The 13232-nt window shown below is 52.2% G+C and overlaps 1 protein-coding gene and 1 pseudogene across 1 annotated transcript, besides 7 other annotated features; both read right to left on the bottom strand.

Annotated features, from left to right (window-relative positions):
- Positions 1-13232: part of a sequence feature (areas not merged during assembly with more than two copies in the genome that could not be assigned to a particular haplotype) that runs on past the window's edge.
- Tc00.1047053509223.80 lies at positions 921-3164 on the bottom strand (annotated as a pseudogene).
- Tc00.1047053509223.60 (beta galactofuranosyl glycosyltransferase, putative) lies at positions 5949-6974 on the bottom strand (the record flags this gene model as incomplete). Its single annotated transcript, XM_807224.1, has 1 exon — positions 5949-6974. The coding sequence occupies one exon, from the start codon at positions 6972-6974 to the stop codon at positions 5949-5951; it is 1026 nt and encodes a 341-aa protein (XP_812317.1).
- Positions 8343-8598: a mobile genetic element.
- Positions 8343-12793: a mobile genetic element.
- Positions 12611-12635: a sequence feature (AT_rich).
- Positions 12614-12793: a mobile genetic element.
- Positions 12793-12817: a sequence feature (AT_rich).
- Positions 12799-12977: a mobile genetic element.

The raw sequence follows: 13232 nt of genomic DNA, 5'->3' as shown, positions 1-13232 counted from the left end.
GTGTGTCTGCCGTGGACTGAGAGGATGACGAGACGAAAGAGAGATGCGGTGCGGTCCTCATCCATCTCGGTTAACTGTGACACCAGTCACGCCACCTCTTTTCAAATCGCCTGCAGCAAACACCGTCACCGTCAGCAGCGGTCGGTGCCTTCCTTCTCCACCGGACGCCGTCACGCGCCTCCTCCCTCACCAACACAACGGGGGAGCAGCAGCCACGCGCAACTGCCAGCACCGAGTGTGAGAGGAGCAACCAACTGCACTGCAACATGTACGCCGTGTGTGTACCAACGAATACAAAAAAAGCAGAGCATCTGAGGGCACACACAACCACAGAAAAGTGTCAGACAAAAAGAACAAACAGGATGGATGCTGAAACGCAACACTGCACGGCTGCCCACGCTGCGGCAAGCCGCAGGACACATGCCGAAAAGTAAAATAAAACAAAGTTAAATCCGTCTTCCATTATGAATTCACTCAAAAACAAAACAAAAAAAAACTGCACGCTGCTGCGTGAATTGCAAATCGGTGCGCATGTCTCGCCTGCAGATAAAAAATAAATAAATAAGATACACTCCTTCCAGTCGTTCATACCCCCGGTGCCCACACATTATTTATGTTCCACTGGGACACTCGGCGCGGTTTCGTGTCCCCATTCCATTGTCTCTTTTATTAGCCGGCACCATCGGCGTGTGGCACACAGTGCCGGGAGCGTCTCTGGTCACTAAAAAAAGAAAAAGCACTGAGTGAATCCCGTAATTGTCGGAGGAACACAACACAAAAGAAAAGAATAAAAAAAAACTCCGCGGTGTAGTCCCCGGAGGAAGAGCATGCTTCCACATGGGGAAAAAGCCCTGCACAGCAAGAAGGGCGCAAAGTAAAATAAAATGGTTAAAACAAAGTGTCCACAAAAAGTGGCAATTATTTAAAAGAGTGCGTGGCCAGACGCATATGTTCACGCTGGTGGCAGGAAGTCCTCGTTGCGATTTCTCAGTAAAGGGTCACAATGCCGCACAGCAGCACCCGAGAGACGCCCCCCACGCATGGAGCCGTCACCTTTTCCTCTTTTTTATCGTCGGTTTTCTTGACCATTTTTATTTCACCGTCACTCAGTGGGCGGCTGTACAGAAAGTCTTTCGTCACCGTCACATTGCTGCTGTTGATGTCCCCCTCGCCTCCACAAAAGTAGAAGTGTGTGATTTCATGTCCCAGCGTCTCAGGTGTGGGTATCGTCGCAGAGCCCCCCACAAGCACACCATCCACGTACATGCAGCCCTTGCCGTCCTGCAGCATCAGCGACACCCGATATTCCCTCCCCGGCTCCCACGTGCTGCTCGGTGTCGTTTTTGTGCCGTCAAACACTGTGTCCCACGTTTTATTCATGCCGTACGACAAGCCCAATAATCTTCCTGCCGAAACCGTCCTCCAGACCCGCACCCAGCAGAGGAGTGCTCTCCTTCGGAACATGGTGGATGGTCACCGTCGCCACAATAGTGAATCTGTGGTTTGCAAAGCCGTACTGGTCATTATCCTCCCGGCCGTTCACAGGCCATGTTGCCCCGGTCCCAGGTCCCGTGAATTTGAACCCGTTTTTGACCTTCGCTGCCTTCTTCGCAGTTGCATTCACGCAGCGCTAATCGTCGATCCACGTGTCGTCACCGGCCGCATTGGACAAAGCTGCCACCAGACCCGCCGTGGATATGGACGACTTGGAGAAGAAGGTGTCCAGTCTCGCCCAAGTACTGAGGGTGGAATTGATCGTATTCAGCTCATCAGTCAGGCGGGCAAGTGAAATGTCTGTGCTTTCATGATCTCCCTTCGCTTGTAAAAGGTGCAATGCACCATCCGAGTACAACAGGGTGTTGTCAAACGTCTTATTCACAACACTGTCCACAGAAACCGGTCCGATGTGAAGCGTGCGGTTGTTATCCGTGGCTCAAAGGTAGAGCGCATTGGGTTCACTCGCTTCCAAGGGATGGCTAGTTTTATGGGTGTACAGCATGACCTTCCTTCCCTCAATGGTCGCGGTGATGAGGGCTTCCACACGCAGGCTTTCTTTCTGATAGGCTCCTGATGGTGCGTTGACCCAAATGCCCGGGAGTCTTCTGACAGCCTCCTTCCACAGTGTCCCCATGTCACGTGACTCGTACACTCTGCAATACCGGCTCCCATCGCAATGAGCAATCATGATAATCTGTCCCTGCCACCACTCGGTGACGCGGGGGTCTCGCATTTCGCAGGAGACATTCCATTCGAAAGCATCCGGTTTGCGCCGCTGCCCGTCAAATAAATAATCATGGAGAAACCGTCATTTTCTTCATTATACGCAATCACGGAAACACAAGTGTGCCATCCTCCAGCACAACACCCGAGCCACCAGAAGCAGAATACTGCACCAATTCACTTTTGTGAGAAGCAGAAAAGATCAGTTTCGAAAGTGGTTTGAACTTCGCCCCATTTTATCCACTCACTTGGCTCGCCACCCGTGGGATTCGTGACCTCACCAACAACCAGTTTCAGCTCCAATTCCCACCACTTTCATAGAAAACGGCAGAGCTTCCCACAAGAAGAAACATCTTATTGCCCTTCATGGTTGTTGTGGGGCGGAGCACAACACCCACACGATTCGTTCCATCCGTTGCACCAAGCACAGTGTGTGCCTTCCATGTACTTTCACTCACCTCACCAACAAGAGTGGACCATTCCCACGCAGAGTCGATGTACTCCGCAACAACGTCAGAAGACGGCTTAGTTAATTGACCACCTTGATATTCGGCATTCATGTGACCCTCGGCAAAAGCAGCAATTACTCCACCAGCATTGACGAGAGAGGGTGCAAAAAATGAATCCCTCGTCGTAACTGAGCCAGTCCCACCCTTCGGCAGCACCAGCGTCTTCTGTGGCACAAATAAATCGACCCTCTGCAAATTCTGAATATTTATTAACTCATTCTTGACCTCTTCCTCGTTTGCGGGCGTAGCTCCACTAATACCGCAGCACACCAACACGACAAATAGAAGCAGCACCGCGGAAGCAAACACGCGCCGGGACATGTTGGGCCTCTGCGGCTCACTCTCTCCTCCTTCCCTCCTCCTTCCGCTGGATCCGGTCACGCGGCGACGGTTGTGTGTGCGGGGTGCCTTCACTGCAGCAACACGTGAGAGCATACAAATATGTGTGTGTGTGCGGTGTGTTGTTGGTCCTATCAGTGCCTTCCAATTTCACAGTAGCGATTCGCGCTTGGTTGCTTGCTTTCCTAGCGTGTGTCTGTCCATGAATTGGAGAAGGCAGCAACAGCGGCAATACATCAGGCACGTCAGTGAGAATCAGAGCAGAGCGCCCACGCAAAGTGCGGGACTCGAGAGAACACAGAAGGAACAGCATGGAAAACAATTACACACAGAAAACAAAAAAAAAAACAACGCGGCGGAACACGGCGGAAGCCAACACACACACATACACGCGGAAATTCATCATTCGGCGACGCCATTCAAAGTCCTGCCGAAACAGTCTGCAAGTGATACAGTGATCAGTCACACGCTCCCAGTGCACTGCCGCGGCAACGACGCGGACACAAACGGAAGTATCTGCACAAACGTGGGCAGCACCAATTCACAGCACAGTCGCACGAAACTCACTCCCTCGGTCCATCTCACGCCCCGCCTCAAAAGGCCGCGGCAAGCACCAATCAACAAAATAATGAGGCGGGAAAAAACAACTTCCCTGCAGGCCCTTCAGGGCTCCACAGCAACGCCACCAACAGGAGCGTGCAGCCCTCTGCTTGCAGCAGTGCAGGCCTCTTTGCTCCTGGCCTCTCGGGGCGTTGAAAACCTCCCCGACCATCTCGCGCTCACAAAACAAGCCTCACGCAGATGTCATTCATTTTCTCCGCAAATGGTGTTGCCGCGATGAATCACCTGCAAATAATCCACGACACGTCATCCAAAGTTTCTTTCCATTGCCACAAAAGAAAAAGACAAAAATGCTTTGAAAAGTCAACACAAATACCAATTCGCCCTAGTCACTGCGCATTGCCCCGCACACGATCGCTGTTACTCGCCCCTCCGCTCTCCTCTCATCCCATTCCTGCCTGCCAGGACGTACATCACAGTCGCAATCCCTCCCAAGAGAGACTTTACCACGTGCTGGCACGGGCCACATTTTTCCCTTGCATCCCGGTCTCCCGCCCACAGGAGGGCAAACAGGGAGACTGCGTGCATGTGCGTGTGGATGGCGATGTAAAAAACTCATGGAATTCAAAGAAATACGGCACGCAGAGCGACCCCGCCCACGGATTGTAGAGTCCACTCAAACACCGCAGCAGGAAGAGCAAACGTCCTCTCGTTGCTTTTCTGAGAGGCCGATTCATTACCACCACGCCGCCTCAACAGCGTGTACCGGCGAGCGGAGGAGGTGACTGCCCAATCGCACCTCGCGTCGGAGGCGCCCACAACGTCTCCCTGCGGCCACGTGCCGTCAGCAACGAGCCGCATGGCAGAACGCAACACAATTCACCCACTCGCCAATAAAATAAATAAAAATGCATCTCAGCGCCATAAAACGGCCATCAACATCCATTTCACGGCAGACACCAAATGCGAAGGGATTGAAAAAAAACAAACACGCGGATGGTCTCCCACAATACATTCCAGCAAGGGATAGTCTCTCAATCCTAAAAATAAACACCGTAAATTCACAGAAGCCGCCTCATCGCGCCAAAAATCGTGTGGTGCCCCTCCTCGCAATGCTCTGCTGTCCGCAGACACCGTCCTCTGTGGTGTTCCGGCAAAAGCGAAAAAATAAACATTCACAAACCAACAGCAAGAGAAGCCTCCACCCGCAACGTGTGCACCACCGTGGAGCATCGCTTCTATCCCCGCAAGTAAAAGAGGCGCCGTCACACCATCCGCAAGGATCGCCACAAACACGCCAAATTGCGACGTACGCAACACGCTCCGCCGTGACCATCGTTTTCCCGATACGGCAGCCCACTTCCGTCCACCGCGTCTGTCGAGCAGGACACACCAGGCCCGCCGCTGCAACGCAAGAGAGATCCAGAAATACGCAATGGATCCCGTCGCAGTCGTTGGATCAGCCGCCGTGTTGAAGTTTGGGAGAGGCGGATAGAAAAGGAAAAACAAAACGGGCAAAGGGCCCCGCGGAATCCCGCATTCCACGCAGTCCCTATGGCCAGAGGGTCCTCTGGGAACGCCTGGGAGACGCATCCGCCACACTCACACGCACCGTCACTCACGGCTCCCCAATCGAGTCCAGCGGACCTCGTGAAGCACACGGCGCGCCTCAGTGGCGTGGCGAGCAGCCTTCTCGGAGAAAATGACGCGTGGCGATGGTTCCCCTCCCCGCTTCACTTTTCTTTTTTTTCTCCTCCTGTTTTTGGTGGCATGTCACAGAAGGGGAGCGCACTTCATGTCCCCGAGCCCTTCTCTCGGTGCGCACACAAAAACAGGGAGGGGAATAATAAACGAGTGGGTCAGGCGGCATGGAGAAATAAATGTGCGGGAGACAAACAAAACAACAGAACAAACAAAGAGCCCGACAGATATGCACGCAGCATATCCAGCGGAAACGGGTGTCGCCTTCAGTGGGTAAATTAGTGGCCAATTGCGGTGTCGATCGCCCACGATAAGAAACAGCGTTGTGCTCACAATACTTTTGACTTGTTTTCTGCTTCCCTCCCCTTTTATTTCTCCCTCATCCATCATCATCATGTTTCCTGCTTGCTACTTCCTTCTCCTGCCTTCGGCTACACGGCCAGGTTTGGACGCTGCACCCTCCCCCCCCCGTCATGCCAAACATATGTTTTTGCTCTCCTTAAAACCCATGGCGTACTCGCTTAAATAGTAATCGTGTAAATAACCAAACAGAAGTGTAAATTTTTAAAAATTAAAGCAAAACAAAATAAGAAAGCAAAACTTGTGTTTGTTGCCGAATCATCTTCCTTTATTCCTCACAGGGTGCAAAAGCCTCCTGTCGTAGTCAATACTTGGAACTCTTCGGATCTCATCATGCCCGTAGACCCGAATGCGCTGTATGCGTGCCTCATCCTTCACCCAAACGTCTAGGGGGACCATGCCGTCATATGGCTCCTTGCACCCATCGCAGCATGCTTTTAGACCGTTCCACTTCATCACGGCATATGGTTGGTTCGTCATCAAAGACTTGACGCGACGGTACCAGAGAGCGTCCGGTAGCTCCATTTCATTAGAGAAACGAATATTCGAGCTGCCGCGATGCAAAAATTTGCCGTATAAGACATTCCGCTCCTGAAATCCAAGCAAACGGAGACGCAAGCTGTAGTCGACATCCTCCACGCAATCTGGGTAGAAGTTCTCGTCAAAATATCCCACCGTACTGATCGCCAGGCGTGTCAACATAACAGATGTAAAACAACTGCTTTTTAAATACGCGCAGAAGTGCCCGTAATGCTTCGAAAACGCCTTTTCACGCTCCTTCACAGAGGCATAACGGATGCGGTCAGGCAGCAGCGCAGACGTCGACAATCGGCTATCGTTCACCGTGGAGCGCAGCACCCTCAAGCCCCGTCGCAAAACAGGACTGGACTCGCTCGGCTCATTCGCCGCTTCCGCCGCCAACTCATCCATGCGAGCGGCATCATGCCTCGTCACTTCATGCACATCGCGTAGAAGGTTGGGAAGAAGATCGGGTGAAAACTTTACGTCGCTGTTTGTCACAAAAACAAAAGGCACCTCCTCGCGCGGCAGCGAGAGTGCAAGTCGTAACCCGATGTTCACCGCAGCGCTGTACCCGATGTTTTCCGGGTGACGACTCACAACCAGGCGTCCGGACCACCCATAGACCCTCCCGAGTTCCTGCAGGCACAACGACAGCATCGCCTCCCGCCCGTTCTGCACCAAAACCAACAGCCGGATGGGCACGCTGATGTTGCACATCATCCTCCGGAAGTCCATCAGATCGAGCATCAGCGGGGCCACCATCAACGGGATAGCGACCGTCCCGTTATTATTTCCCCTAGCCGCCGTGTCGTTGGATCCACCAGAAGCCTTTCCCCGACGCAGTGGATATAGTCCGCCCTGGTCGGATCAGCACCAAACCATACGTGGGATCGTCGCCAAGTAGGAACTCCACTCAAAGAAAAACATCAACATGGACAACAAATTAATGTTGGAAGAGAGATAAAGCATCCGTTACAAAAAAGGCTCGTGGCCTCGGTTTTTAAAATGCGTGTAACTCTGCGCATATCCCGTTGGAGGCAAAGCCAAGGGAGCATCTCCTGAAAGAAAGCAAAACAAGAATAAAATAAAAATGTGCTCAATGATGATTCTGTGTCAATGTGAACAAAAAAAAAGACTCCTTCCAGCGCAATGGTCATGCACCTCCATTTGGTGAGTGAAGTGGAGGCACGGAGCACGCAGGAGTCTCAGCATGGCCAGCAACAAAATAAGCAACAAAAGTAAAAATGGCTAAGAATGGAAACAAAAAAAAAGAGACCAATGGCACAGTAACAAATGCAGTTCCCGCCGCAGCATGCAAAGCTCTCATACATCCAGTAAAAAAAAAAGGATGGCGAAACACAACAGTCCAGGGTGCCATTTGTAATACCACATGATTCCATAAAGAATAAAAGTGTTCGTTGAGGAGCCCAAAATGCCATGAATTTTGGAGGGCACCCAAATCGCGGGCCAACAAGCCTGCGGCACCCACCACATATCCCGCACCGCTCAATCCCCGTTCCTTTCATGTAAACTCCCCCCCAAAAAAGCACAGTCACCAGCCATCCTACATGTCCAAAAACAACAAAAGTGTTTTAAACTGTCCTATCGGCACCCGCGAATAATAAAAGAAACTTCAGTTCAGCATAAAGACGTCGCAGGCACAAAAATATAAAATAACTATTCTTCAATGCAGGGCATTGTTGTAGCTCGGGGCGACAGCCATCCAGACATTCTGAAAATGCGGTTCAGGATTTCAAGTCACATTTCTTGCCCAGTGTTTCCCCAATCACCTCCCCCATCACCACCGCAAAAAACAACCGCACGAGGCAGTACCTCAATCAGCACCCTGGCGTAATGGCCGAATCTTCTTTCTTTATTGGCCTATTGGGCGCAAACAACAAAAAGCAGCACCACCATAGGGGTCTCCATCCGTCTGAGCCTTTTTATTTTCCTGTAATAAAACCCAGCGGCAGAGTTAGACATGAAAAACAATAATAAAACAAAATGTAAAGAAGTAATCAATGAAAAAGAAATTGGCAAGCGCTCGCAAGGGCATTTCTACAGAAAAGAATCCCTTCACAGGAAATATAGAAGCACACATAGAGAGAGATAGATCGATAAAAAAATTAGAATGATCTTCTGGGCAGCTGGCCGGATCATGAGTTTATCAATAATAGAAACCAAACCAGATAGGAATAAGAAAGGAATAAGTGGGATAAGAGTGGATTCACCACATTCCCAAAGTTTAACACCCAGTAAGTGTATGTATATATTATACCATACGTTAGCCTCAATCGTGGCCCTGCTCACTCCATTCCGACAGAATATTTATTTATTTATTACTGGGTGGCAGACTTCGGGGTCCTTCAGCCACAAGATCCCGCCGATCCCCTTCGCAAGCTCCACCCCTTCGCCAATTCCTCAAGTGTGAAAACACGACCGCGTGATATGCCGTCTGCGGGGTTTTCCGCTGATCGCACGTATGCAAAGGATACCTGTATTCCGCGAGAGTCCAAAAACTCATAAATCCGTTGCGGCTCCCGCGCCGTAGCGTGTGATTTTGAGCTGCCTTTATTCGCCGCTCCTTGAAACAGAGTGTTGTCCACCCAAACGTCCATGGTGGATGGCAAGATGGCGAAAAAGGCCGATAAGACTAAGCGGACCGCGCGTGCCTCGGCCTGCATGATAAGAAAAGGCTTCCTCTCCCATTTCCCTCCGGCAATTTTAACGTCGCCGGAGTCTGGAATGAAAACGGCTCCCCATCCACGGAGCGATGCGTCCGTGATGATGGCGGCCGATGCCTTCTCGTGGGCTTGATGATTCGCCTGCGATTATATTCTCGATGATGTGTTGCAATCTCTCGTCCAAACCAACCGCTGACGGCGGAAGGTTCGCCGGGGATGTCTCCAGCACAATCCCCCGGTGAAGTGCGGTTAATCGTCGTCGCACTGCCTTGATGAAAAAGTAGTAGTCACATAAACGCGTGCCTAAAATGGCAGCCAAATATAAAAAGCGTGACACCGTTGCCTCCATTTCTGCGATGGTTGAAGAATTAAGCGCCGGCATGGCGCGCACAGAGCAGACAAACTTGTCACTCAGGGATACCGCACGCTGAGTGTGATCAAAGTGCACCCCCAGAAAGGTGTAATGCGTGGCGCCCGATTCGCGGTCCTCCCCCATGGACGCGCGACAACTGTCCGCGTTACGAAGCACTTGGGCTTCCCACAATGTCACGTCGCTTTTCGACCCTGCAATGCGTATATTATCGATCCATACGTCGGCACGCACCAATGGAGGTGCAGCCCAGAGGCGGTGAGCCACCGTCGTCACCACCGCAATTGCCGAAGTAATAATAATCTGGAGAATTTCTGGGCTGGCTTTGTATCCCATAGGGAGCCGTGTGAGCTCCACCAGCGTGCCGTCCTCCACGCGGCATCGAAAGAGATGCCAAGTCTCCCGCGGCAAAGAGACTTGAAAAAAGGATGCCTTTAAATCCAGGCAGGAAACGGCCTCAGCCATCACAGGTGGCAAATAATGGGAAATGTGTAAAAGAGGAGCATGAGCCTCTTAAGGGTCGTCTCTGCTCTTGTCGCGTGGCCACGCGATCCATCGTCGTCGTAAAGCGGTGGTTTTCTCCTTCACAACCGAGAAGGGTATTATCCAGCCGCCTGTTATTGTGGACGAAGCGTCCTCGATAATTCCCGCTTCATTCAACAATCGCGCGTCAGCGGTTGGAATCCTCCGTGAGCCTTCGCGCGCTTTACCGGAGGAAGACGGAGGAAAAGAGGACCGCCCGACGAGTCTCCAAACTTGCATGAGTCTCTCCAAGATGGCCGGTTTCAACCGGCTCTTAATCCACTCTAGGTTCAATACGGGCACGTTGACCTGCTGTAACGGGATAGCGTGTTCATCTTGTGGAGTGGCCAGACGCGTCCTCGTCGCGCGTCTCGTTATTGTAGCAGCATGATCGTGATTAAAATCACGGAAAAAACGCTCCTCTGCTCTCAGCCAGGGTTCCTGCCCTTCCGCAGTTTCCCCCTTCACATCAATGCGACCAGCGACGACACCAGGGTCAGCACTGTGGTGTGCTTTCCCAAATATCAAACAGTATTCTGGGGAAGGTCAAACGGATTGACGTGCTTCGCCAACTGCGAGATCACGTGTGGATCCAAATTGTGCGTCTCTACGATTTGAGCAGCGTGTCTCAACGCACCGCGTTTTGTGGGATGCGCCGTGGCATCCCAAGGAACCAAGGCTCGTTCGATTTGGGCAGTCGTAAGATTCGTGAGCTTTTCGTTGTGTCTAAGGCGTCCTGCCCTCGTATCCTCACGAACCGCGAGGCGCGGTGGGGATCCGCCCTCGCCGTCTTCGGCGCCACGGGCCAGTCCAAAATTAAGGTCCCGTCCGTCCTCAGTTTGAAATTTTTGGGAGTCAGGGCCGCAATCTCGGACCAACGATTCGCCGTTATCCACGCAAGTCGTAAGACAACACGTTCCCTCCAATCGGTCCGGCTGCGGATAAGTTGATTCATCCCTTCCTTTGTCAAGGGGCGCGCCTGCCTCGTCTCTGATCGCGCCGCAATCTTTTGTAACCCCAGAATCATCATGTCCAGCGGGGTTCGATCCATTTCCAACATGGACCACCGGCATCCTGCCGTACTGCGGTCGGGTCGATGGCGCGACTTCGATTGCCATCAAAAAGACCTCACAACTCTCCTCGTTCATCGGCTGTTCGTGCGTGCGGCATAAGGTCGTGAATTGCCCAGCTAGAGACATTCTCTGCTCCCACATTGCCGGCGCCCAAATCTCTCGAGCGACCTCGTTCGCTCTCCTCATATAACTGGCCCAAAGCGGGGATGTCGGTGTTTCGTCGTACCACAGTTGAGCGTCGTTGGCGGATAAGCCCCATCGCCCTTCCCGACGATTGTGTCGGGCAATTTGAAAGATCGGGTGGAGCATCGGCGGTGCGGTGCGCTGCCTGTGAGGATTGGTGGGAGGTGGTGGATTGGATGGAGCTCCCGTCGTCAGTATTCATGAGCGGCGTGCGGCATCCCCTCTGCCGTTTTTTGATGGGCGCCTGTGTTGTAATTAATTCCCTCTGGGGCGCACATTGCAGGTAGATGCCTCGTGTCCATAGGTATGACATAGTTGGCATCGCAAAGTGCGTTGGGTTTCTCGCCGATCGACGAGAGGCTGGGCTGCCCCCGCATAAGCGTCCGTCTGGTGAACAGCGGTGTAAGGACGGGCGCGCAGTTTGGAAAGCCGGATGCCGGGATCGGATGCAATCGTGAGCTGCATCCGGAATGTATTCAGTAGGGAACTCCCCAAATTCATGATTCAAGCGGTGGGATCCTGCAGACCTTCCAGCGCGCCGGTCCACTCGACCAAATTGTCAAAGGCAAGTTTAACCTGCTCGTCCTCCTGTTGCCAGCATTGGTATGCGCACCGGAGGTCGATAATGACTCCGGAGGCGCCCTCATTCCATATGCACGTGGGTCCCAAGTGGTGACGTCGAGTGCGCAGAAACTGCGGTCCTCTTCCATGGGTAATTGGGCGTCCAGGGGAGAAGTGCGGGAAGGCGACGGCGTGGAAGGGTGGAAATGTGGTCTCCCAACATTGCCGTGAGGGCGTCTGTAAGCCGCCGAACTGCGTCGGGCAGCGCTGCTAGGCTCGCCTCCAGCCATCAAGATATCCGTTTGGTGCGGTATTGTGGTTACGCCATCGTTGGCAGCGTGTTGAGTAGCGGAGGCCTCGTCCCGCACCGCCGTCTCCGCATCCCGCGCGGGTTGTTGTGCATTATGGCGTGCCTCCCGTTCCTGGAATTGACCAGTGAGTCGTCCCATGTTGAATTCGCGCTCCCGTAATTGGGCGCGATCGGCCTCCAACTGCTGTCGTAGTTCTAGGACCTGGTTGCCGGCCCCGGCGATAGTGGATTCCCTTACCGATAGGTTAATTTGCGCCTCCTCAACCTGCGAGTTAAGCTGAGCATTTCGATTCTGCACGTCCGCGACGGCGTTTGCGTAATCAAAATTCAGGCGCTCCCTTTCAGCAGTGATGAGCCATTGTTGGTGCCCCAACTCCCGGGCTACCCCCATAGCGGGCAGGAGCACTTGTTTCTCAAAATTAGGGATCTGAGGCGCCCGTAGATTCGCAATATGTCCAATAAGAGTGGAATCCTGCCATGCTTTAGAGATGGGTCCATGGAACAGGCATAAGCCTGTGGATCATGGGGCCACGGTCAACGTCTCATCCGACAGCTGGTTACCATTAATGAACGTCATCTGCACCTGGGTCTCGCCACATTGGGACACCATGTCCCAGAGACGGGCGCCAATATCGCACCACTCGGAGGGTGTGCAGGGAACCAAAGTCATTTCCTTAAACTTACCTGGCCGTGTGTAAAAAATAAAATTAAAAATATTATCCGGCCTCTATCGGCTCCCTGCCCCTACAAAGTCGCGTTCTTCCCAAAAGATTCATACGGTAGAAAGTATCATAAAGAATGCATTCATTTATCAGGATAAACACATACATCAATTATGTTAGCCAGCTCTCCCGCGATCATTCTTTTCACAAGCTCCTAATAAAAAATAAAAATAATAATTTCGTCTGGCAGCTGTCGGCTCCTTGACTCCCTCAATCGCGGTCTCCCAAAAGACAGTGCGGTAGAAGAGGAAAAAGTTGTGAGGACATATCTTCGTTTGCGCGAGATATGAATTTATTTGGGCAGCCAGCCGTCCTCAGAGGCATTCGTTTCACAAAATCCCATAAAAATAAAAAAAAATCTGCGGCCCCTGTAGTGCGCAACAGCCTCCAGTGACGATGCGCCTCTGGTGGGAAAAATAAAATAAAATGAAAAGAGGGTGTGGTGACTGTGGCACTGCCGATCACAACGGTTCTCTGAAAGGAAGGGCACTCACTGTCTAGACCCCGTAGGCACACACACACACACATAAAAATCGTTAAAATACTCCCAATATATTTCACCAGAACGAAATGCACTTTGTTCCCCAATTATTTT

This window comes from Trypanosoma cruzi, genomic scaffold (genome assembly GCF_000209065.1).
Source record: "Trypanosoma cruzi strain CL Brener 1047053517175 genomic scaffold, whole genome shotgun sequence".
NCBI classification, from domain to species: domain Eukaryota; phylum Euglenozoa; class Kinetoplastea; order Trypanosomatida; family Trypanosomatidae; genus Trypanosoma; species Trypanosoma cruzi.
Note: the sequence above shows the minus strand (reverse complement) of the source record. Positions and strands in the feature narration are given on the sequence as shown.